The sequence below is a fragment of the Venturia canescens genome, chromosome 8 (genome assembly GCF_019457755.1).
Source record: "Venturia canescens isolate UGA chromosome 8, ASM1945775v1, whole genome shotgun sequence".
Lineage (NCBI taxonomy): Eukaryota > Metazoa > Arthropoda > Insecta > Hymenoptera > Ichneumonidae > Venturia > Venturia canescens.
In genome coordinates, this window is record NC_057428.1 from 12869090 (window position 1) to 12895486 (window position 26397).

The following is a 26397-nucleotide window of genomic DNA, read 5'->3' on the forward strand; positions in this document are numbered from 1 at the left end:
GGAGGGTGGCTAGCGACGATACAATGTTGCCATGCTAAACCATGTCAAATACATTAAAAATTTCAAAATGATAAGAATTTAATAAAATTTGGTGAACATATTCTTTAGTGCCAAATTTGACAATACACATTTTTAAAGATTTTTCTTCTGTACAGTTATCGAGCAATTGATCACTAAAGTTCACGTGTACAAGCATAGCGTTTCCATATACGCTCCGGGCATAAGAAATCTGCTTTAATGCATAATTACTCGATAACTAAGCAGAAGAAAATTGTGAAAAAAATGGTGTCGTTGCACTTGATGTTGGACAACATTATCACCAAATTTGATCAATTTCTTATCATTTCGACGAATGTAGCCACCCGCCTTAAGATGATGGATCAGTCGGTAATCACAAACGTGAGTGCGAGAGAGATAGCTGCAAATTTTGAAAGGGAAATTTTTCCACATCGTTCGTCTGATCGAAAAAATAAAAATGTCATCGGATTTTTGCGATCGTGCTGCGTACGATGACATTTTTATTATTTTAATCGGACGAACGTTGTCAAAGAGTTTCAATTTCAAAAATTCGAGGTGTGATTACCGACTGATCCATCGTCTTAAGAGTATGGATCAGTCGACTAACCTCACTTGGAATTTTCGAAATCAAAATTCTTAGACACAGTTTGACGGATTAAAAAAAGGCTCGGTCAGCCTACGCTGACAACGATGGCAAAAATCGACTGACAGAGCCTTTTTTTAATCGGTCAAACTGTGGTAAAGAATTTCGATTTCGAAATTTGCAACTATCTCTCTCGCACTCTTAAATCGAAGTTCTTATGCACGAGATGTATATATGTAAACTCTGTGCTTATACACGTGAACTTTAGTGTTAAATTACTCGAGAGCTATGTGGTAGAAAAATCTAAAAAAATTAACATCGTCTTACATATTTTGAAAGAATGCATTTACCAAATTTTATGAAATTCTTATCATTTTGAAATTCTTCATATTTTTAACATGGTTTAACATGGCAACATTGTATCGTCGCGATCCACCCTCCTTAATCAGATGGTTCTGGCTGTGCTCTGTTTTCGGACAGGATTTTTTTCACCGACGCAATAAACGAATGAAAATGCGGAGCAGTTGCGTGCGCCGGGACACCTTTTACGCCGGTCACAGAGATTATAATAATAATAATATTTATTTGTTTAAGATCGTAGACCTATTACAAATTATCTGTTTAACAGGCTACGTTTTACAGATATAATTTTATGATTTATCTTACTGACTAAGTATAAAAGCTCGATTTTTGCAGCTTAAAGTTATGAAGGCGTATATATTTTTTATGAACTCTGTGGGAAGTATCTCTAAACCTGCAGGGTAATCGAAGTAAATATTAGTTAAATATTTATCCCGTTGTGGTTTATGTAATTTACATTCATTTAGAATATGTCTTACAGATTCATTAGCCTTTTCATCACAGAGTAAACAAATATCTTCTCCAGAAAAACTATATCTAAAATTTTTAAATTTGAACGAAAAGAAATGTTTGCCTGCTAGCCTGCATTGAGCCATGACTCTCTTGTGGGCTAAAGGAATGTGTTGTAGCAAATAATTTTCACATGCTAGTACATTGAGTTGTTTGATTTTTTTATAATCCAAACTATAGGATGATAGCATAACTTTTACAGCGTCGGCACGAAATCTTACGCTACTCATTACTTCCATTGCAATGGGGATAGCCTTCTTAAGAGTGTCTGGCTTCATATCGTTAAGAATATGATCTAAATGGAATTCTTCTAACATCGATTTCAAGGTGGTGAACCAATTGTATCTTTTGACGTTTTCTTCTGATAGATCTAATGCTATTAGTTTATCTAGGCTGATTCTCGGATAACGGTTTGCGGGCATTTTGAGGATTCTTACAAGATAACCAAGTGCTCTTTTAATAATGAGTAATTCTAATGGGTATCTACCTGTTTCAATTCTGACCATGTACTTCGGAGTGGTAGGAGATATTGCGAGAAGGGACTTAAAGAAGCGTTGTTGTATTATTTCAATGTGATTGGTGTAATTTAGTCCCCAAATCCCTGCACCATAGAGTAATGTTGATTCGACAACTGCTTTGAATATTTTAATATTCGCTTCCCAACTATTCATGCGCGTGGCTATCATTGGAGACCAAACACTGCCGATTGCAAGTTGTGCTCTTGAAACGAAGTGCGATGCAGCCATATTGAAGAGTCCTGAGCGAGAGAAAGGGACACCCAGATAGACATACGATTTGACAATTTCTAATTGTTCATTTTTGTACCTGAAGGGCCGTGATTTTCGAATTCTTCCTGCTTTTTGGCATATCATGATTTTCGTTTTCGAGGTATTAACCACTAATTCGTTATCGTCACAGTATGCTTCGAGTATGTTTAATTTGTTTTGTAAGCCTATCGCGTCCTCCGCGGTTATAATGAGGTCATCTGCAAATAATAATAGTTCCATATTCTGTTTAGTTTTTCTACATCCTTTCTCTATGAAGAAATCCTCTATATCCGCTAGTAATAGTGAGAATAGGATCGGGCTGGCCGGGTCCCCCTGTAGCACCCCTTGTGTGGTTTCTATTTCTCTAGTTCTGTTACATCCATTAATTCTTACCTGAAATCGAGCACTTTCATAATAGTTTTGTAATACTGTCACCATTTGTGTTGAGACACCTAATTTTAGTAATTTTTTCCACAACACTGTATGCGTTACTGAGTCGAAGGCTCTCTTGAAATCTATAAAAGCTAACCATATTTTCCCTCTTGGTTTGCTCACTGCTGTACTTATTTTTGTGTTCAAAGTAAATAAATTATCCTCGCAGGAACGTTTTTCTCTGAATCCTGTTTGTGCTTCAGGGATTATATTATTCTGTTCTGCCCATTGGTTTAGTCTGTTAGCCAAGATTGTTGTGAATATTTTTGCAAGCGTGTTTGCAAGTGTTATGCCTCTGTAATTCATTGGATCATGGATATCGCCTTTTTTGTAAAACATTATAACCTCTGAGTTACCCCAATCCCTCGGTATTACTCCCGTAGAAAGCGTTCTATTAAATAAGTGTATAATATAATCTCTCCATTTGGGCGGCATAGCCTTGTAAAAGAAACTCGGAATTCCATTCGGCCCTGGTGCTTTATTCGCTTTTAACTTTTTAATATTTACCAACAATTCGTCTGTTGTGATTGGATTATCTAGTACTGCATTCCTGGCTCTCCGTGGAATTTCCAGATTTTCTTCTCGGTTCGGCAGTATTGACCGATAGAAAGTTTCCCACTCCTCACATGATATTGGACACTTGTTTATTTTCCTTTTTCGAAATCTATTAACGACACCCCAGAAATTCTTTGCATTTTTTACATTTGAGACTGCTTTTGTGACCGATTCAAAGTATTGTTTTTTAGTTATTTTTACAAGTTTGATATATGTTTTCCGTTGTTCTTTAAATTGTATTTCACTACCTATCGTTTTATTCTTTATCCAGACTTTATAGAGCTTTCTAATTTCCTTTTTTGTTTCTCTACATTTTTTGTTAAACCATGGCTTATCTTTTCTTCTTATTAGAGCTGCCTTTGTCATTTTCCTGACCATTTCTAGTTCAATGGCACTGCTACGGATCGCGGTTGTAATGTGACGGCTTACTTCATCCGGGTTCTCGCTATATACTATTAATTTCTTATTCATGTTCTCCCAGAAATCTTCATGTTTTTCAGGTTCCCATTTTAGAATTGGGTTAATCATGTTTATACTATTTTGTTCATTCGGTGTGTTGGGTGTTGACACGTCTAGCCATACCTTAATTGGGAGGTGGTCAGAATTGCCTATATTCAATACTGCGAAGTCATTAATCCACTCTATGCAAGCCACATTAATCCAAACCATGTCTAACACACTACTACCTCTCCCAATAAATGTAATATTCCCGTTTGGGTCTGCTTGCGTTCGTCCGTTAAGTGTAAAAAGTCCCAGTCCAACGAGGTTATCTACGAGAATCGAGCCATTATGATTATTATACTTATCACATGACTTCCTTTTGTGTGATATTTTAGACGAATATACTATGTTTTCATCTATTTGATTGTTCAGTCCGATACGACCATTAAAGTCACCACCGAGAATTATTGGGATGTCGTGAATCTCCATAAGATCTTGAATGTAATTTGTTAACATTGTTAATCTTTCATTATAGTGATGTTCTCTTATATATACCGTAATTACTATTACCTCAAGTGCATTAATAGTACATTTTATCGCTATCCATATGTTACTTATATTTAGTACTGTGTAACTTGAGACTAATTTTTGGTTAAGTAAGATACATAACCCCCCACTGGCTCTACCTGCTGAATAGTCTTTAGATGCCGGACTAGTTATAATGTCATGCACATTGAAAAAAGAATTCGACATGGCGATTGAATCATCCAGTCTCCATGTTTCAGTCAACCCTATAATTGCGCAATATTCAACATCTTTTTCAAATTCGTCTACCGTTAGTTCGAAAAGATTTTTTAACCCGTGCACATTCCAAAACATGATACTCTGTTTCATAGAAGCTTCTCTTGTTTGTGTTAACCTCAAGTTCTCATTTTTATTATGATTATTACCCTCTCTCACTGCCGGATTGGTGTCGGTTAGTTGATGTTCTTTGTCGTCTTGTGTCAGGTTGTGCTGTTGTGCCATCTCATTACCGTCAGTTGTTGTTTCCACGCTCATTCTTTCATTGCAGACGTCGATTCTGTTATGGGTTTCCCTCCGCCAGATGTCAGTGTCGTAATTTCCTTCGTTCCCTTTATCCGTGTCATTAGGAACGCTGTTGTTCGTTTGTTGTTCGGTTACGGGTAGATGGCGCATTGCGCGATGATGGTGATTTTGGGTGCTGTGCGTCTTCCACAAGACCGTCATACTTCCATATATAATTTTTGCCATCAATTTGAAGTTTTTTGTAACCGATTTTGATTTGTCGCCCATTACTTTCCTCCGTTCTAGCAATAGCTATAATATTGTTCTGAATTTGGCGTTCTCGCGGCGTACGGTCATGTGTGATGTAATATGGCGAGTCTTTCAAGCGATTCCTGTTGTCCATAACCCTCTTTTTATCATTTGCTTCTTCCAGTTTAGCTAAAGTAATCCCGGAGTTCCCGTCTTTTCCTCTTTTCCCAATAGGGTATGCCTCCCTGATTTTTACTCTCACCTGTAGTATTCTTTCAAGAAACTCCTCTACGCTACCTTTGGTATCGTAGGGCTCGAGCTTGAGTCCATGAATGACGATGTTCATTTTTCGATCTCCCCTGTCTCTTGCTTCTTCTTTTTCCTCGAGGTAGTGAATTTTTTCTTGTAGAACATTTTTTTCCTCCTCCCATTGTTGATGGTGTTTTGTAAGATCGTCTTCGATTCTATTGATGCGATCCCATGTTTCTTTCGCCTTTATGCTGTCCTCAGTCAGTTTCGTAACCATGTCTGTCAGATTCTCCAGTTTATCAAGGATTCTGCTTAGATCCTGTGAATTTTGTTGTTCTTCGCTCGAAGTGTTTAACCCTTCTCCTCCACTTTTGGTTTGAGATTGAGTTTTTCTCTTAATTATATCCGTGATTTTCTGGGTGGATTGGTTTTTTTTCCCAAGTCCTTGTTTCGTTTCTAAATTCTTACCCGCCATAATCGTCAGTTTTGTTTCACTTGCAACTCAGATACGCGCGGTCTAACCTCACTTTTTACTATCTTTCTGTTTAGCTTACAGGTTATATTAGACTAACGATCTTTTCTAACATTTAGTGATTGTACTGTTTATTTCTGAATTGATGTTTATTTTAGGCACTTTTTAACAAGTTTGTCACAGAAAATCAACGAAATTTTACGGAAATTCACAGGAGCTTGCTAGAGTACGTCTACTCGCATCAAAATCCAAGATGGCCTCCTCACAGAGATTATTTTATCACGAATTGCACACGCATTTGCCACAAGCGAAAAAACCAGGGCCGGATTCACACCACTTGACTGCTCATTACGAAACTTATTTGTCGCGATTTCAATTCAAATTGACGGAGAAACCCGGTAGAATACACGCGAGTACAAAAGTCTAAATAATTAGAAATTTATGAAATTTGGTGATAACGTTGTTCTTCAACAACATCAAGTGCGAAAACTCAATTTTTTTCAAAATTTTCTTCTGCTTAGTTATCGAGTAATTACGCATTAAAGCAGATTTCTTATGCTCGGAATGTATATCGAAACGCTATGCTTGTACACGTGAACTTCAGTGATCAATTACTCGATAACTGTACAGAAGTAAAATCTTTAAAAATACGACGCTGAAGTTTCCAACGTTGGAGTCCAACGAAATGAATGTAAATAAAATGATTTATCCATCAGTTTTTTATTTCACGAATCATAATTGTGTAGATTGAAAAAATACAAAGTACAAATTCGGCTGGAAATAAATTGGAGAATTGCTGGAATTATTGGACAGTTTTTTAGATCATTTCGTTGAGCTCCAACGTTGGAAACTTCAGCATTGTTTTAAAAATTTGTATTGTCAAATTTGGCACTAAAGAATATGTTCACCAATATTGGAATATGAGCAAAAATAATCCATCGGCATAGTAATAAAACTTGATATTAAAGAATACACATGAGAGCGTGCTCGCAGTTCTATAAGTTTGTTTATAAAACGAATATGCAGATCAAGGAAGAGGTCGACACGAGGCCCTTTGTCGTTAAAGTTAGAGTGACTTTTTCGACCACTGCAACGCTCAGATAATCGATAGATCTCTTAGAGTAAAGTTCATTGAATAAAATATATAATTGCTCTGCTTAAACTTTGTGCCATTTATTTCGAAACCTGCTTCCATAATCCAATAACCAAATTTTATAAAAATTCTGATAATTTTGAAATTTTTTTATGTTCTAAGCATGGTTTAGAACATAAATCAACATTTTATCGCCTGTACCAAATATTTTTTTAAATAGTTATACTTTACTGCACTGAGAAAAAAATGATTGATTCAATAGAAATTGATGCTATTGGAAGAGTTTTCTTCGTTCAATTGCAATGTTTTCGCGAAGAGAATGAATCTGTAGTTTGAGCTGAAACAATTTTGGTCATTAAATAATTTCCAATCTTGTGGTGATGAAATATTTCATTGGCACTCCGCGTAATGCCACATTTCGTTGTTGCAATCACTCTTTTTTTTCTCAGCATAGGGCAGGCGCCACCATCGATTTTGAGTTGGTCACGTGACCTCCCTTTTGAGAAAATGAAAGTAAATTGTTGGATCCGAGTTTTTTTCAACCAAACGAACTCGGTCCAATGAACGCTTTTTTGTTCGGTGCATTTCTTCGAAATGTTTTCTTCGTTTAGAGCTTCCGTTCAAACTCGTAGCAACGAAAACTTCTATTTTTTATTTAATTCTTTGTATTTATTTAGTTTCCTCCACTTTCACTGATTTTTCATTCAATGTTTATGTTTTTTCGCATTTTATCAATCCCGCTGGAGCTTGCGACGTTGGAATACAACGAATGAACGAAAAGAAGCATTTGCAATTCGTAGTTTTTCAAGCTACACGCAAATGTTCCGTGAAACAAGAAACGAGAGAATTGCAAATGTTTTTTTTTTCTCATTTCTTGGACTTCGGAGCTGAAAACTTCGGCGTCGTTCTTTTCACAGCGTCCCGATTGTAGTAAGCGGATTCGGGGATTACAAAATTAGGGAAAGTCCTCAACGAAGTAATCGATGAGCGAAAATATAAAATAGGTTAGAAAAGTACTCGAAAGACGAAGACATTGAGCGAACATTTTTTGGTTGAATCTCGGTTGCAGGTTTGGTTTCAAAACCGTCGTGCTAAATGGAAGAAACGAAAGAAGACCACAAACGTTTTCAGAACACCGGGTGCTTTGCTACCGTCGCACGGGCTTCCGCCGTTCGGTGCAATGAGCTCGGACCTTTGCGGAGCCGCGGGAATGTTTCACGCGCCAACAGACCGATGGGGAATGGGACCCGGGCTCGGCCAACTCGGACAAGGGAGCATGGGAATGACGAGTTTTGGCCAGAGTCTCGGCCAGCTCGGACAGCAAAACTCCGGGAGCCTCGGCTCGAGCCTCGGCCTAGGAAACTCGGGATTACCGATTAGCAGTCCATCACAAACGGTTTATCAAGCGAGTTACGGTCTCAATTCTCTCGGTAAGTCACACACTATTCTTATCCACTGTTCCCTTCAATATCCCTCTCGTGCGCTCGAAACACTCTTTCGTGAAGAAAAACTTGCCGAAAAGTACCAGCTTGAAGAACAGATGACGAAATTTCAGAAATACGCATTCGACTTCCACACGCTTTTCACTCTCGAGTCAAAACCCTCGAGCAAACACACCGAAGGACGTTTTTAACCAAAAAAAATCGATGACAAAATCTTATGGGTGAATATTCGCTGTCCGAGATAACGCGCGATGATATTTTTTGTGGCGATTATTTTTACAAAATTTGTAAAGAAAACTGCGACAGCGGGCACAGCGGGACAGCAACAGCAGCGGCAGTTGTTGCACCACGCTAGTCAAAATGAACTCTGCAAATGTTTTTTTTTATAATAAAATTGTATGGAAACGTTGGTTCTCTACCAATAATATTTCTAAAATAATAAAATTATTATTTTAAAGTAAATTTCGTCTTTTGAAATTTTCGAAAAATCTAGTCGGTGCAAAGATCACGTAGTCGTCAAACACGCTCGACTTCCAATCCGCGATGAGTTATTGTTATCATTGTTGACTGAGTGAAAAAATTACAGTGCAAAATGAATAATCACGAAGTGTCGTTCACACCGGTGAAGGAAGGTTAATATATTCGATCGTTCCGTAGTTACCAATGAGCGATGTTTTACGTATTATATAAATGTACGTTCGTGTGTACATTTATATGTACGAACGTAAAGTTCGGGAGACAAAAGGAAAGACGAAATTGACTGCGAGCCAGCACGTAAAGAATTTGAGACAGAAACATAAAGGCCGGCGGCCTCGGGTGTTTGCACACCGAAGAACCTCCGAGGCACTCGCACCTAGGTGCGAGATCTTTCTCGATGCTCGCTTCTCTGTTTGCCATTATGTATATACATATATTTATCCATGCATCTCACTGTTTTTACCTAGTTTTTTTTTTATCTCTTCTCTCATTCTGTGCCTTTCCCTTCGTTTCAATACGATGGAGCATGGTTTTGCTCTGCCTTTTCTCTTTTCGAACTCGCGAGACTCCGAACGTTATTATAGCCGCACTAAAATCTCGTGGAAAAAGTTAAAATGTGTTTTTCGGTGTAACTAAAATAAATATTACGTTTTCACGTCGCAATCATTATTTCAATGGATAATTTAATCGATATTCTCATAGAACTGAAGTGGATTTCATAGAATTTATCCTGACGCTGTGAAATACTGGAAGTTAACCTAAAAATGTTGCGGACAGTGAAAAAAATGAGGTTGTAAAATCGTAACGAAATAATCGTGTGTGCATCAAAAGTGGAGAATCTCGTTATGATTTCGAAAGATGGCGACGAACAAAGTGACCGAAGGTTCTGCGACACATGCACGAAATATTTTGTCTTGAGTTAACACGAAAAGTCATTTGGAAGATTTTACGGAGAAGCTTGAAAGAAAAAACGATAAAAAAGTGTAATTTCTCGATAAATATTTGGTGGGGAGAGAAAAAATTCCAAGAGAAAAATGCACGATGCACCGGTTTGCAAAAACGTCGAAACTCGATACCACAGACACTTGGCTATTTGCATATCTATATATAAACCTATAATGCACATATTGCCGTGTCGTTCAATATATACAGACATATAACCGACGTAACCGGTCACGAAGTGCGAATTACCGCGCATTATCGCCCCTGTCGTACGTCCGACTACAGCGTTGACTCGAGCTCCTTAAAAATAAGCCTTGGCGACTCACGCCACCATGCGGTCAACCGCTGTACTCGCACACTCGTAATTATTACGGCCAACGCATTTTACACCGATACTACCGAGAGCAAAAAAACGTTTCTCCTATTACGAAGCATGAGAAGAGAATAAATTCGATTATTACGAACGTACAAAATCAGTGACTGCGGACGAAATTTTTTTAATCTCACTCCCAAAATTTTGTCGTCTGGACAACAATCTGAATATTTCGAAATAAACGAAATTTTGTTAGCGAAACACGAAGTAATTTTCTACGAACACGGGTTCGATGAAATTTTCTTCATAGTTATAATTACCGTAACGGGCGTTACGAACCATTGGAGAGGAGAAAAAGTACCAGAAAATGGATTCGAGATTGCACCGAATTTACCGTTTTGCATTTAACGAGTAAATAAAATGAACTTTGTCTCAACGAAGACTCTCAGTCAAATTCAAAGGGTTTGCTGCATGCTACCGAAATATTTCGTCTCGGAACGCCAGTTTATCATCATCCATCGATTCATCGCTCAAAAACTGCATCGCAATTTCGATTGTCGTGTGACTATGCTCATGTTCAGAGACGATTGTCGAAAGAGAGAAAGAGCGAGAAAGGCTTCGCGCGTAACCCGCGAGTCTCGCATAACTACTCCTGTAAACAGCTTTTAGAACGCTCCTTACATATATATCTCTATATATTTCCTTAGTTCGTTTCTATCTCGCTAGGCGCGCAATGGTTCTTATACACGCCGGCCGAACGCCCGGCATTCAGTTTTCAATGCGATGATTAGCACTTGGCACTCTTGGCAAGGAGCTGCGAACAGCTGAGAGCACCGACACTTTTTCCCATAAGACAACGTTATTTATGAGTAAATGAATAAAAAAAAAGGATTGACCACTTCGACACGCATCGACCTTCGTTCGAACTTACAAATGCGACGAATATCGAAACTGAACAAGCCTCCATTACTTATTATAACCTCTAATCCTCGTACTCGAAATTGCAGGTTAGTGACTGCGTATTAATTGTTTCGATGTGAAAACGAGTAACATTTGTGTACTCAGCTCTTTATGACCGTTAATTTTACAAGCTTCCAATATGAAATTCAATCATTTGTTTATTCGACTCGGTACGTTTAGTGCGAACTGCCACCACTTCCTTCAAATTTCGAATCTCAAACTTTGGACTTTTTAGTGATGAAAAACTGAAGGATTCGTCGATTCCACTCGTATTCAAAATCGTAATTTTTCAACGATTTCGAGATTGAAGAAAATAATTTTGTTTTTTTTTCACGAGTTTCTGCGAGGAACAGAAAATTGTAACAGAAGTAAAGTGAGAAAAAATTTGTTTTTTCCAAAATTAACTTCGTCCTCGTGTGTTTGCCTGGAAGCAGGAATTCCACGATAACTCGAACTCCCGTTTGACAAGACTCGAAAACGTGTACACCGATCGTGAGATAGAAAACGAGTGTGTTCCCATTCGTTTAACGTCTTATACGGATCGTTTGTTCATCATCAATTCGAAAAGTCGGCACTCCAGTGTAATAATAAGAAGCGCCTGTACGAACGTCGTACGTGAAGTGAGCATAGACACGCGGTGTATATGAAGTCTCAATTAACACTTTCGAAAAGAGATACTGACCGATTTAATGTTGCCCAACCTTTAACAGTCTTTTTTCCACTTCTCGAGCTAAAAAATATCGCCTCTTTGTGTTAAAGATCGAAGTGACAAGCGTACATCGTCGACCGATGAACACGCGGGTGTCTTTTGAACATTTCACGTGTGTGTTGTATCGAGCGGGAAAAGAGAAACTTCGTTTTTCCACTTTTTCTAATGTTTCTTTTCGTTTTTATTTTATTTACTCACAACCGAAGATCGTAATCATCGTCGTTATTCCTTTTGAAATGCATATATATTGAGATCTCAACGGCTTCGAACCATCGGCGTTGAAATAACCTCAACTTCTCTCCTCCTTCTTTCATCCTTGGCAAACACCGACTCTTCTCGATGGTGTGCCTCGTAAACGCCGTGGCCACAATGAGGAATAAAAACTCCCGTAACACAAGCACACAGACACAAGATATAGAATTTATATACGGGTTTGACGGGAGCCCACCTAAGTTGACGATGGACGGAACGACTTTATGATCGCCGGTAGCTCAGCCATCGCGTCGCATAACCTCAACCGGCACTATAGCGCTTTGTGTATTTTATACCGTATCTATAGACAAGTACACAAGAGACAGAAAGCAAAGAGTTTTCATCGCAACGTAACATTGTTGTTTCTTGAAACACGCGGTCGACGACGAACAGCAACGTTTCTTCATCGCGTTCAGTTGAATTAATCACAGCGGATGATTAAAAAATCAGAAAAACAAGCAAATCGTTATTGTAGACCGATCGAGGCTGCTAATTGTTCGTTCGAATTCGCAAAGACTTAAGGAAGATCAAAATTCGAGTTCATTATAAATCAGTTATAATCGAATTGTAGTTTCAAATCGACGCTGAGTAGGTATTGGAAAAAAAAAACAGTTTCCAGGGTGCAAAAACACTTCGAATTCAGTCTTCCCATTAGTTCACGGTCGAATAGTGATGCATGGCCGGCGGCTGAGTGTGTAACCCTATAAAAATAAATATAAACAAATAATAAGTAAATAAAATGATTTATTCATTTAAATAATTATCAAAGAGACCAAAATTTTACATTATACTATTCGATTGCCATCAGCATTTTTTTATTGCCAAAACCTGCAGAAATTCGACTCCTCTCGAGCTTTCCATAATTGCCACGATTATTTCTAGCGCGATTCTCTACGCGGATATGGAATTTTTTCTCTGAAGTCTCGATGATAAATCACTGATTTGTGGAATGTTGGAATTTGAATAATTCCCCATGTTTTTTATCTCGATAATGAATAAATGGTTAAATTTGAACAATTTCACGTGTTTCAGGGGGAGTGCACGTTTCAGCAGCTCGTGGTTCGCCACCGGGAGCATCGTCAGTCGGCGGGGGCGGAGGTCAAGCGAGCGGACTGGGTAACGGCGGACTAAACTGCGGTCAGGGCTCGCCGGGTGCGGCGACCGGAAGCGGCGGGGCCGGAGGCGCTTCCGGTGTCTCGTGCGTCGGTGGGGGGGACGGGAGCGGGGGCGCTGAGACGTCGGACTGGAGAGGCGTGCACAGTATCGCTGCCCTGAGACGTCGAGCATCCGACGCGTCTCAACAATACAGCCCCCAACCTCCGCCCCCGCCGGGGCCTCCGCAATACTCTCACGATCTTGAGTACAGTTCCGTTTATTGAACGAAACCATTCGCGCGTATGAGAACAAGAGAACAGCACTATTTTATCGGAGCTCGAATCTCACTTCGTGGGGTTAAATTAATCGGACCTTTTCACTTCTCCAAATAACGTTGCCGTTGATCGAAAAACCAGGAATTCCTGAAAAATCTGCTCCACACTCGATTGAAAAATTCTTTGCATTCGACACCGAAAAAAAAACAAATTATTGCCAGTAAAATTGCGAGTTTCTCTACTGAAATCATTGACGGATGTACTTCGCTTAAATATTGAAAAAAAACGTTTTGCGGAAACGAATAAATGTTTTCAGAACCGAGCCGAAAGATCTGACACACTCGCAAACACAAACTGACGATAAATCCAACTTTCGCATATTTTTCTCTCCCGAAAAAGGATTTTTGAAAAATCTCGCCCACTCGACGCTCGACAATGATCGAGGAAATCCGACTTTTCGATCGACCATTGCGAGAATCTGAAAGAGCATCGGACGGTAAGAAAAGAGCTTTCGAAGTCGCTCGACACGGAATAAAAATCAATAATACGTATTCGACGGTCGGTCAACGAACGTTCTCAGAGCGTTATTTCAGTCGACGATAGATCGATTAGAAGAAATCCTCAAAATAAATCCACTTCTTCGCACCGAGTGTTTTTTTTTTTCTATTCTTTTTCCTCGAGAATGGAGAAAAATAATGTTTCGAGCAAAAAAAAATGCAGAACGATACGATGGAAAAAAGCACACACAGACAAAAAAAGAAAAAAAAAACAAGTATACGATCGAAAATTATCATCCTGTAGCGCAGGCTCTATTACATGGTACATTGTAAATATAAAATATAAAATATGATCGAAAACGAACGCATAACTTCGCTATTGACTAAGTATTATCAAATAAATATATATAAATAAATATATATATATATATCGTTTAGATAAAATCGATAAATAATAGTGTAATTCCGCGAGTGGAAGATCGTTGTAACAATGAGAAAAATTGAGTCAATCGCGCTTCGTATTTTTTGCAGCGAATCGTTGTTTTTATATTTATTCCGTCTTTCCGTTATTAAGTTTTAGTGAAAAAAGGCATTGGACGATAAATATGGTTTTCCGAGGGCGTGCGTGCGACGAGAGTTTTCATGATGGGAAGGATCTCGAAATTTAAAGAAAATTAGTAAAACTGATGGGGAAACAAACACAAGAATGAAACGAAAGTATTTCAATTATTTTACGATCGAGATGCTCCTGCGTCGCGAAGAAGCGCAGATTCGTACGATTCAGGGACGAAATATACGACGAAGGGTTCGGTATTATTGGTCTAACCTCTTTTGCGAATTCATAAGTTTTGTAAATAATACGTATACGTGTAGAAATAAACGTAATAACGGATATAAAATAACGAAAAATGAGTAAATATATTATAAATATATATAGATATATCAGTGAGTAAGATAACGAATATAGGAGTGAGAGAGGAAGAAAAAAGGAGAAAAAACATGGAAGATTGCTTTTGGAACGATTGAGCGTAATCGTAGGTTCTAAATAATTGAGAGAAACGAAGAAGAAAAAAAACGCAAAGTATACTTGGACATTGTGATATTAAATGGGTACGACGCTGTTCGTTTTGCCCGATCGACGTCTCCTGTTAAAGATATTGCAGAATAAGTGTGCGTGTGTGCTCGGGATATGAAGTAAACAAAAGACGATGCGAACGCACGAACGAACGGTGCGTGATCCCTTAGGGAGAAAGTGAGTGAAAAAAACGTTTCGTTTCGACCTTTCCTCGATATTTTTCTTCGTTTTAAAGTTGCGAAATTCTTCGTCATTCATCGGTGGAGTTATCTATTACTTGGCACCTCGAGCTAAGCTTGGAATATTCAGTGACTGTGAATTTTTCGTGATTAAATATTCGGCGAGATCGATTTTGAGGTTAGGAAATCGTGCGCGCAATGTTTTCGTTCGGAAAATTCATTTGGACGTTTTGTTTGAATAAAAATTATCGAGGCAATGTCAAAATCGAAATAGTTCTTCGGCGCCGTTGGTCTAAAAAGTGAGGGAAAGAATAAATTTCGCTGAAAAGTAATTGAATACAAGCATCGCAGTATATTCTAGTTACGAATTTATCCGGTAGTTTGTGAACGTTAACAAGAGAAAAAACAAATAACAAAACACGCAACTAATGGATCATCGTGAAACATGAATCTTAAATTTTAGGCATTTTTGGTCGGTGTATCAATTACGAACGTATACGATTTTTAATGTACAAAAAAACACATAAGATATGGATGATTGGGTATTTTAGATGGGAGAGAGAAGAGAAAGGGATGAAGATTCGTGTCGAAGTTACAACGTTTTTTTAACGGTATAGCGATTTGAAAAATTTTCGCACCGATGAGGCAAGAAACACTTCTATTCATCCCGCTCTTGCAATTATTGTACTTAATTGACGATTGATATTATTATTAATAGCATTATTATTAAATCGCTGAGTTGTTTCATGCATAAAACCGTTTTGTTTTTGTTTTTTTATTTTATTTTTCGAGTCTACCTCGAAATAGCGGAAATATTTTACTGATGAAAGTCAAGATTTCATTGTTACTCAATCGCGTTTGACGTTCGCTTCACACGAATGCCAACGTATTTCCTGTCATTTCGTGCTGTCTTGAAACTAGACCGAGAAAAAAAAACAAATTTCGCATTTTGTCCTGTAGACTCTTCTAACGAAAAATCTTCATGGTTAAACACAATTTCGGTTTCTTTTTTTTCATCGTTGTATAGTTGTGTATAGAAATCAGCTAAGTGTGTAAAATAAACCATTATCAAAAAATTGAATTCGACGTCGCACTGTTTTCTTCATTACACATCGACAGCCACGTAACGTAGAACAAAACTAGATGTTGTTACCAGTGAGCACGGATTCAACTGACGACATGACTGATTTGGTCACATCGACGAAGGCCGAAGGCAAAGATCACTTGAAATAAAATTCATTTGAAACTCACTGTTGTAAGTATGATATAACTATGATTTTTATTGGATGGATCTGACTTCGATTCGCAGGTATGCACGAAGTGAGGTTAAGAAAAAAAGAATTCAATGTGCTCAGCCTTCTTTCTGTTTCGTGTTTTTCTCGACACCGATATCTACTTTCGGCCATTTTGAAAATAAGCAGCGTTACGTAACTGTCACGTTTGAGGATGCCTACGATCGACCAATCAATGATGCTTTTATGATAAAAATATAATCTCAGATAAGTCATGAGCTCCGTGTAGATGAATTTTAATTTATTAGTATCCAAAGTATCTAGTTGTCAGATTTTTGAAAGATTTCATAATATTCTTCGTTATCGTCGGGCCTGAAAAAAAAGTTTTGATTACTTCGAACGTAGCTTTTTTAATAGACATTGTAAGGCTTTTGGTTTGAGGCTTGAGTGGTGTGGATAAAAAAATGATTATTCTTAAAAATGTTGAATGAACAACGAAAATTGTTCACGAACGTTTTTTCAATGTATTCGTTTTTTTGACGAAAATTTTGACGATTTCAGACATTTCGAGAATTCCCGTGATACGACAGTGTTGAAAATTGGTTAATTATGTCGGTTCATAACGTTTGACAGGAACGCACTAAACGATTTCCCTCCCCGGGCGTCCTTTCTCCCCTGCGGGCGTAATCGTCGTTTAACTCGAGTGTGAGCTTTTCGCATTATATGCGAAGCTATACACGTAATGGGATAATCATCGAGTCACTTAACGCTATTTTGCATTAGTTAACTTGTTGAGAGACGATGTATAGGCGAAAGAGCGCCCTCTCGTTTCATACTTACGCGTCGAGCTTTCCTCATCCGTATAGATATCACAAGAGTGCACAGTCATCGAAAGGTCGCTCGAATTTCGTTAAAATTCGAATAAAAACACCATTACAACGGTACAAATAGTCATTTACTTTATTGAAAACTAGAGAGAACACGCGACATTATTAACAATTCTCACAAAAAATGAACATTCACATCGCAGAAAAATCGATTTTTTCAAATTTGTTTGATTTTCATTTTTCATCGTTGAAACGCCCCGAAATATTTTCGGTTCCATCAGTTCACGAGTTTTCAACAGTATCGGTATTCGCTGGAAGATTCAGTTACTTAAGTACAACTTTGGAACATGCAAACGCTGCAATCTTCGTCGAATCGTTACATTCTTTTAGGAAGAATGTGAGAGGCATCTCCACAGATACGTAAAAGTTTTTTTTTCAACAAAGTATCTGCGAATGAAAAAATTCTCTACACTAGAATTCCAAACTTTAATCTCGTTTAAAAGTCATGTCATTGAAAATGCGAATGGCATCGTTTGAACAGAAAAATAATTAAATTCCCATCGACAAGTGTGCCGGTGGCAAATGAATTTTTCAACACTTTCCCATAATTATTTGATTGGAAGCAAATATATTTTAATTACACAAAGGTAAAAGAGAATTTATAAAATTCAATACTGATTGTTTCATTTCCCCTCGTTTTAATTGTAAATTATAAATTTATATAGGCACGGCTGATTATTTGGAAACCTTTTGATGCTCTCAGGCTTGTTTGTAACTTTAGAACCTTTCACATCGGTGCAGAAATTTTCAATCAAGGACACGAGAACAGTGTTTTTTTAAAACTGTCAAAAAATCCTTTTTTTCGAGTCCTTACGTGTGTGTCCTAAAGTCACAAAAAAATGCTTTTACGAATATTTTACACGCACACGAGAAAATTTTTTTTCGATGTTTTAGTACTTCGTTAATCGGAATTGACTGTCCGGCGATTGGAAAAACTAAATTCGAAAACTTTTTCAAGGATTTTGACAACATTATCCATATATTAACACTTTTTGTACCGAATTTAACTCTGAATGTGAGTTGGAAAAGTTGTGGACGTTTTTTTTTCAAAAAGTTTACGGTTTTGTCGAATTTTTCCAAATAGTTTTCATTTCCGGCACAAAAAAACGCATTACATCGACTAAATGGCGATGCGTAGTGGCACAGATGTCAGCTCTTTCCAATAGCGAAATTTTTTTGAAATTCAAAATGGTTGACCCAATATGGCGGCGAACAGCGATTGACAGTGGGCACAACGACCCGTAAAAGCCAGTTATCTGACACGATTACCTCACGAAATTCTTTCTGAACTTGTAGACAAATGTAAAAAGTATATTCATCTATTTTGTATTCCGACTATCATATTTAAGTTGAACTGGAATAGTATCGAAAATGTTGAAACTCGCAAAAACTTGAAATTATGTGTAGGCAAGTGGTTGTTTTGATATGTGAACGTTGTTTTTGCTTGCTTCTGCGCGGGACTGTACGTGCGTCCGCGCCGCCGATACACCGATGTTTCAGATTTTGGTCGCGACATTGAATCAGCTGTTTTGAAATTAAAAGAAAACACAACTGCATTAAAAAGAGCTGAAATCTAGGGAGATTCGACGCTGGGAATTGGTCCCTCTGGAAAATCGTCCCTGGAAAATTTCTTTCCGAAAAACTCGTCTTCGCGGCACATTGAAACAAAAAACGTCCCGGGATGTCAACGTAAAATCGTGCGTCGTAAAAACTAGAATAAATATTCCGCGAAATATATTTTCTGGGGACGGAGGACGAATCGGACGAGTCTTTTTGTTACCGCTCGTACCGTTCGGAACAAAATTTACAAAATTCTCGCAGCAACGGACCAGCCGTTGCCCTCCGGACTGCCGGAATGTCCCACCAATCGCCATCGCCAGCGAAAGTCGTCAGGAGGGGGGAGCTGCCGTGCTCACTCACACACACAACGATCACACGACGGTGAACTTTTAGGCTAGAGTCACACCACTTCCCGGAGCTCGATGCTCAATGTATGAACGAATTTCAAAAACTGATCGGATAACAATCGATAATAGGAAAATATCGAATACCTCAAATAGCCGGCTATTTAGACGTTCCGAACGATTTTGCACACATATTCGAAGAAGTTCCGAATCCAGCCGCATGCGCAATTGTGTCGGCGTACTCAACGAATTTTCTGACTAGCAAATTTTCCAAACGCCAGTCTTCCGGCGCCGAATTTTTATAGATTCGGAATATTCAATCATGAATTAAAACAAAACGCTTCTCCGTTCAGAGTCAGAGGACTGCAAAACAACGAAAACTCGATTTGTTCTCGGACGGTTTCAAACAAAACGATGTGATTTTGTTGGTTAAATTTTTTGGATTTTCGTCGTTACATTGTTGCGAACCACAAGATCGATGAAATACAATTTTTAGTCGTGGGCACGTGTAAAATATTCGGAAATTAAATTAGCTCGTCAATTTTTGTTATTACAGGCTCGCAATCAGCCATACAAATATATACGGTAAATATTTATAAATATATATTCATCGATATGTAATTGGACACAAACGTTTCGAAAAATTGAGGTGATTATCAACATTGATCGGATGCTACTTACGATAAAAATTGCATTGTAATGAGAATGTTTGAAGGGTGGGAGACAGAAATTTTAATTGGAAAATCGAAAGAGATGATCGGTAACTCGATTAATATTAAAAGTTACATCGACTAATTCGACTATTTGTCTCGCTGCTCTCTCCAGTCGATTTTTTTAACAGGTTTCATTACGTCTTTCTTGTGAGTTGTAATTTGACGAAAATTCAATGAGAAAAATAGCAATTCCAGTGTGTTTAATTAGTTTTCCGTTCTTTGCGTTGATAGGTCCACAATATTTGTATGTATAATCGAATAATCGGATACGAGTTGTCTGATGCTCAAATTTGTTTTCTCAAAAGTCGTCGATTTTTAGGATCAAATAACGAGACTGTCCTCGACTCGTTCGTCCTCCGAAGTTTCGGGCTCCGTGCTGAGTTTGCTAAAGTCACGTGTGTTTGGCCTTTTCTCCAGAGACTTGAAACCTTTGCCCGGTTTCGTCTCGAGTAAACTTGATAGTTTAAAGTTTTCTCTTCTTTCTGCCTCCCAGTAAGCTCGTTTACGCACTGATAATAAGCAGCCTGTTTCGATAAAAAATAACAGTAATCGGAGTCTCGAGAAATTCGATTTTATCGACATTTTGCCGAATCTAAATAAACGAAACCAAACGAAACCACGGTTTCGAAATAAATTTTGTATCCGGAATGTAGTATTCGAATTCACGATTACACACCTTCTCTCAAAATGGACGAGGAACATCGAAGCGCAAGTTAATAAAACGAAGAAATATATCGAACGAGACTTCCATCAATTTTCTTACAGAACAAACGTTTATTCGAATAAAAATAACCTTAAATTCTTCGAAATACTCGTTACAACATGCAAACTAAAAAAAACATCGTTGAATCAAAGGCAGCACCAAACGTGGATAAATGAAACACATAAAACATCGAGCAAAAAGTCTATTCGATTTTTCCATTAACGATGAACCGATGAATAATTGAATAAAGATGAAACTCACAAGTGCTACTTCAGTGACATCCATCTGTGGTTCATTTAAGCTTGATCACAAAATAATGATAGAAATCGTAAAAAATGAATGACCCAGCTATTAACTTCCACTTTTGTATGATGAAATTTCAAATTCAAATAGATTTCCAATGTGTCAAATAAAGTAATAGAAAATTGGGCAGTCCTATTGTAACAAAAAAATTACAAATATACGCAAACTCCATCAACGTCAATGAAACAATTACAATTTCCTGATAAAATTTTGGGATGTATGAACACGAGAGACATCTTGGGTTACAAGAATTTGAGATTGTAGAGGTAGCGTGCAATTACAAATTTACTTTTCATTCATGATTTGGAAGAACTCGATTGTAAATGTAAATACTACAAAAAAAATGAATTACAAAATATGCTTGAGGTTCGTTACTGGGAGGGACGAATTTTCCAAAACTTTGTGCTCAACATTTCAGCTCCAACGTTTCTCATATATAAAAAAACATAATAAATGAAATTTGCAAAACTTAGCGATTTCTGATTTCTAAAACATACAGAAATGGAAGACATCGGAAAGAATTTTACGCGTGGCGATAACTAAACATCATTTCCCAAATGATGCTTTTCAAAAAACCATAATATTTTCATTATATTTATAACTTTTTTGAGAGCAAATGTTAATATGTACATGTATAAAATCAATGAATACTTATAATTTAAAGCTCGTGGTGTTCTACTTTGCGACAAACAAATTGATTTCATTTTTTATTCCTAATTTTTGTATTATTCTATTTTTCACTGGTTTTTCATTCATCTACTCACATTCACTGGTACAAAAATACACAAGGTTTTACGAAACTTTGATGATGTCCCGAGTGGAGCTGCTCGGGGCACAGTCAATACTATGTAAGATGACAGTTCTTTGCTTTTCTAATAATGATGTTAACGAGATCCCCATGTTTTCTACGAAAACAAAATTCTTGAAACGTAAATTTTTTAATTTTTAATGAAAATTATTATTATTGCCTAGTGAGTTTAATACTTTTGACTGAGAATTTAAATTTTTGACTAATGATAAAAAATGTTTGGAAATTGAGATCTTGTTTGACATTGAACATTTGTGAATCATCAAACATTAATTATTTTTCAAATTTGAAATGAAATTATTCCCATCGAGCATGAAAATAATATGCGACTAATAAAAATACAAATGCATAAAAAACGTAATACATTATTCACAACCCTGCTAAAAGATTAATAAAAATGAAGCTGCGCCTGTATCAACCGCATTTCCCAGTTTGCTAAGGCCCTCGTGCAAATTCAAACGTTTGTGTATTAGGAAAGAGCGACTGAGGGTGAAACTCGTGAGAAATAGGAACGTGGATAAAATTGGTAAAATGTGAAAAAAAATGGGCTCAAAGGAATGAGTTCGTACAAACCGTGGATACAAAATTTGACAACAGACGATAAAACGGACGAAACGGAACGTGCATTAATCGACAAATTGTTCCCATTCAATGTCGGACGAACGCCTGTTACCTCTTTTTTGGCACCTCGCGACAACCGCCGCAACGGCTAGGCACAAACCGATGAGCGTAATCGCACTCGTGATTATTGACAACACAACTGCGCCGCTTCCGCTTTTTCTCGAATTCACATCACTCGGCGTGTCATCCGTCAGTGGTGCAACTTCGTGGTGCTGAAGATACGTTGCATTTCCAGCTGACGTCAAATTCGTCTTCACTAATACTTGTTTACTTACGTCTGGAAAAAAAGACAAATCTAAAAAATTAACCCCTTTGGAATTAGTGGTTTCTGAAACTGAAGGTAGTTCCGTATGTACACGTACGAGCTAAAAGTTTTTGCCGCGGCGTGTATAATGAAATCCAATGCTTGTACGGTGCTGCCGGCTACACGGTTTTGTCAAAGCTTGTACACTTTGCCTGTCCTACACAATCACGCCTCATGCATCCTCTACATATAGAAAGCGGCGCTGTAATCGTGGCAACAATGCCATTCTCCAGTATTACCATAGCGTCGAGCGTCAAAGTATCAGTATTTCTCGAAATTTTATTTGTTCGTCACGAAAGAAGTTCAAAAGTGTTCGAATAACAATTAAGTTGAAAAAGGCGGTCGAATATTTGAGAAAAAAGCTTTTATATGGTTTTGTATTGCGCGCCTATCAGTTTGCCGCACAGTACACTGTTGCCACGTCGTCACAGTTAACTGAAAAAAATTAACTACGAAACTAGATGGTCAAAAATTCCCATTTTTTAAAATATCAATCCCACAATATTACTGAATACACGACTGGTTTTATTTTAAAGTCGTAAGATTCGTTAAGCGTCGGTAATGTAAACAAAGTGACGATCCAGAGTGACGTGTTAGGTATAGGTGTTGCGTATAAAATAAACCCATTTTTAATCGAGAGTATCTCGAAAACCAAGTGGTGAATCGACTTGAAATTTTGGCAGACGATCCATGAAGTCTAATATTACACCATATTTAAATTTTAGCCGGTTCTTAAGATTTCAACAAAAGTACAGAACTACCTGAAATTAATTCAAATAAGGTTAGTTTTTACTGTGCCTTTCGAAATTTTTTGTTTCTGCATTAATATACATCATTTTTTACCATTCAACTTTTACTTCATGGCGTAATCGTTCATAGATTTAATAAAAATTGAATCGATGATTCTGAATTGTAAATTGTTCATTTCCGAAAAATGTTTGTCGGTATTTCCGTACTCATTCGTTGGCTGATAAAAATTCTTTACTTTTCGTATTTACGCATGAAATTTGATCTAATTTCGCGATTAAATTTTTAGTAACGATTTCATCCATCTTTATAAACGATTGAAATAGTGAATTCCGTTTCCATACCTTGAACAAACCGATAAACTTTGTGGTCGTCCAATTCGATTGTATAAATTTCGGATCCATCGTCCGAAACAGCGATGTCATGGGGTGCGAGCATGTCTCGTCCAGGGCCAAATTGCGAAACGACATTGCCACTATTAGTGTCGAGAACGAAACCTCTCACGTGGAAATAATGTGATTTAAAAGGTTCCGGTCCGTTGATAAGATAAAGTTTTTCACGGGCATAGGCTACTGCATAAATTTTGGTACCCAACGACGGATGCTTGAATTCACGGTGAAAAGTTCCATTTTGAGCGTTGTAAGCCATCACTCTACCGTCCTCCCGATCCGCAACGTATATTAAATTCTGATCCTCCGCCAACGCCAGGGAATGTGGAACGAAAAGAGCGTACGAAGGTGGCGATTTATTGAACGTATCTTTAGAAAAAAAAGCATAGTGAAGATTTTTAACCGTGTTGTAAATCAGTTTGAACAGAATTCATTATTGAGTACGTATGAACATCAATATCGAAAAATCAGTGATTAAATAATAACATAATAATAATCGTATTGTCGATATGCCCAGAATTGTTTGATATGATTGAAAAAATACTCCGTTTCAACTTCATATTCGGCCTCTAAATACTTTCTGGGTCGTTAATAAAGTGAGCCCGAATTTAATCGATTTTTGTAACTGCAATTGTCGAAAATGATTTCAAGGCAAGTTTGATAATTCAGTTTTCAAGTATTTTTACCTGTAGCTGGCCATGATCGACCCCAATGCAATATTCTTTCTCCATTTTTGTTAAATTTAATGACTCTGGAGTTGCAATAACCGTCGCTAACAAAAAAGTCACCATTTTGTGCAACTGCAACAGCAGTCGGTTTGCAGAACCTTAGATTGTCATCTCCGGGCTCAAAAGCTTGGCCAAGTATGATAGAAGGTTTGATGATACTGTGCTCAAAACGATGCTTATAATCGTGAACATTTTCGAGATCCTTGATCGTTTGATTTTCAGCTTTTTTCAATAAATTCCAATTCTTTTCTATGTCCTTAGCGTCAAATTTGAAAACCTGGTGCAAAGCTACATCTGTCATCCAATAATTTCCTTCATGGTCTATCGTTAGTCCATGAGGTAAATAAAACATGTTTCTGCCCCATTGCAAAACTTTCCGACCTGTTTTGTCATACAGCAATATCGTGTCGTGCTTAATCGGACCGTTGCTACAATCGAATTTATTATGGTAATCGAACGTTGTTAAACCCCAAATTCTCTCACGTCTACTAAATATTGCAATCCTTCCTTCCGGGTCTAAATCAACGGCAGTCAATTGACCCATTTTGCTCATGTCTGTTATCCAATGTGGGTCCCATGTGATATCTGGAGATTTAGAAAAAAACAACCATTTGGTCGCTTAATGGGATGTTTTTGTATTACAAGTTTTGGGAGTGAGAAGATTGAAAACATTTTAGATTAGAATTCTGTGTCACCGATCACTGTTAAAATCAATGTTTTAGAGATTTTAATAATGAGAAACTTCAAGCGTTAATAGTGCATTAAGATGATTATAATTTTGATGGAAAAATAAAATTTTTCATCTTCATTATTCTGTTCTGAAAACAAATTCTAAAAGAAAAAAGTTGAAAGTTTGTTCAATATTTTTTCTGCTTCTTTATACTCATGGAATCTACCAAATCTGATGCTAATCAAATTTCAGTGATTCCACAGTTGCTCTAATTCGATTATGATCCATTTAAAAATTCAATCAAATTTATTTTTGTTTGGGTTGACAAATTTACGCATGAGTGCTTCAAAGTAAAAGCATCTGTTTTTTCTAATCGGAATCATGTTGGCACATACATGAAAAATTAGCAGAGAGAGAATTTCATTTCGACGTTGAGTTGATCATAGCTTTTGTACTTCTCAGTAATTTTTGTTAAAATTGTTTTTTTTTTCATAGTTATCCGCTATACTAACTTGGATCAAAGGTATCCGAAAGCTGATCAGGACTTTCCGTCTGGGTATGGCTGTATCTAGATGGTTGATCGTTATGTTGTGGTATTCTATCCCATGCTGTTTCAGGGCCATTTTCTCTTCTTTCTTCAGTTTCTAAATGTTCCGAATATTCTCCATAGTTGAATTTTGTATCAGGTAAATGAGATCTTGGATGCTGAAAATAATAAATAAAATACAAAACTTTCAATATAATATTATGGCTCATCTTGATGATTGAAAAAATACTTGCTTCATTATCCTAATGAAGAATGAATGAACATATTGAACATCGATTTGGAGTATATTATTGAAAAATCAAGAAGAAGAAGAAGAAGGAATTGCTCTTAATTTAATTAGATTTAAACGATTAAATTGAAAAAGCATCAATTATTTCGAAAATCAAACATCAAAAAACATTCCTTTTCTATTAATGATGGAAACGTCATCAACGTCGAAATCAATAGAAACTTGCCTGGAGATTCATAAAATCTTGAAAAACGGCATCGATTGTCGGGAATATTGTTAGAGAGACCATAAACGAAGCTGCAAAACATACGCGCGTCATTGTATCAGCAATCTTTAATCACAAACAAAAACACAGCTGCAATTTCGATGAACTTTTGGTATATCCTTAATTTAATTATCTCCACTATTTACTGAAATGAAAATCACTGTTTTCCATTACGTATTCGAAATATATTCCACAAAATAGCATGAATGAAAATTTTTATAAAACTCGTATATCTTATCAGAATGTGATTATAAATACTACAAACTAAACATATGTGTGGAATTTTTGACGTGTGAATGAATAAACGCAAAGGATAAAGGATCCTGTTCTTTTGGCGACAGCTGTGACGCTCGTGGATAGTAGAGTTTTTCCTCGT

General features: G+C 37.2%; 2 protein-coding genes across 4 annotated transcripts in view; one reads left to right on the forward strand and one right to left on the reverse strand.

Annotated features, from left to right (window-relative positions):
- LOC122414769 (homeobox protein orthopedia-like) overlaps window positions 1–16052 on the forward strand; it is a 43925-nt gene extending 27873 nt beyond the window's left edge. Inside the window, exons 4-5 of one of the 2 annotated variants that reach the window (XM_043426346.1) lie at window positions 7825–8185; window positions 12883–16052. In XM_043426346.1, coding sequence (XP_043282281.1) covers window positions 7825–8185; window positions 12883–13229 — 708 coding nt within the window. In that variant the 3' untranslated portion in view covers window positions 13230–16052. Of the gene's footprint in view, window positions 1–7824; window positions 8186–9178; window positions 10937–12882 lie in introns of those variants that run through there. The other variant, XR_006261814.1, reaches the window with a different exon arrangement.
- A 1088-nt stretch (window positions 16053–17140) lies between these two features.
- Window positions 17141–26375, reverse strand: LOC122415165 (peptidyl-alpha-hydroxyglycine alpha-amidating lyase 1-like). Of its 2 annotated transcripts, XM_043427085.1 has the most exons (7): window positions 26168–26375; window positions 25983–26087; window positions 25493–25685; window positions 24269–24895; window positions 23538–23951; window positions 22195–22419; window positions 17141–20231 (listed from the first exon to the last, which is right to left on the reverse strand). In XM_043427085.1, the coding sequence occupies exons 2-7, from the start codon at window positions 26073–26075 to the stop codon at window positions 20029–20031; spliced, it is 1755 nt and encodes a 584-aa protein (XP_043283020.1). In that variant the 5' UTR covers window positions 26076–26087; window positions 26168–26375; the 3' UTR covers window positions 17141–20028. The 2 variants fall into 2 exon arrangements, 1 of the variants encoding a protein (XP_043283020.1); XR_006261880.1 differs by lacking the exon at window positions 17141–20231 and adding an exon at window positions 22505–22648 and having other exon boundaries at window positions 22280–22419; window positions 25983–26373.
- Window positions 26376–26397: the final 22 nt, after the last annotated feature.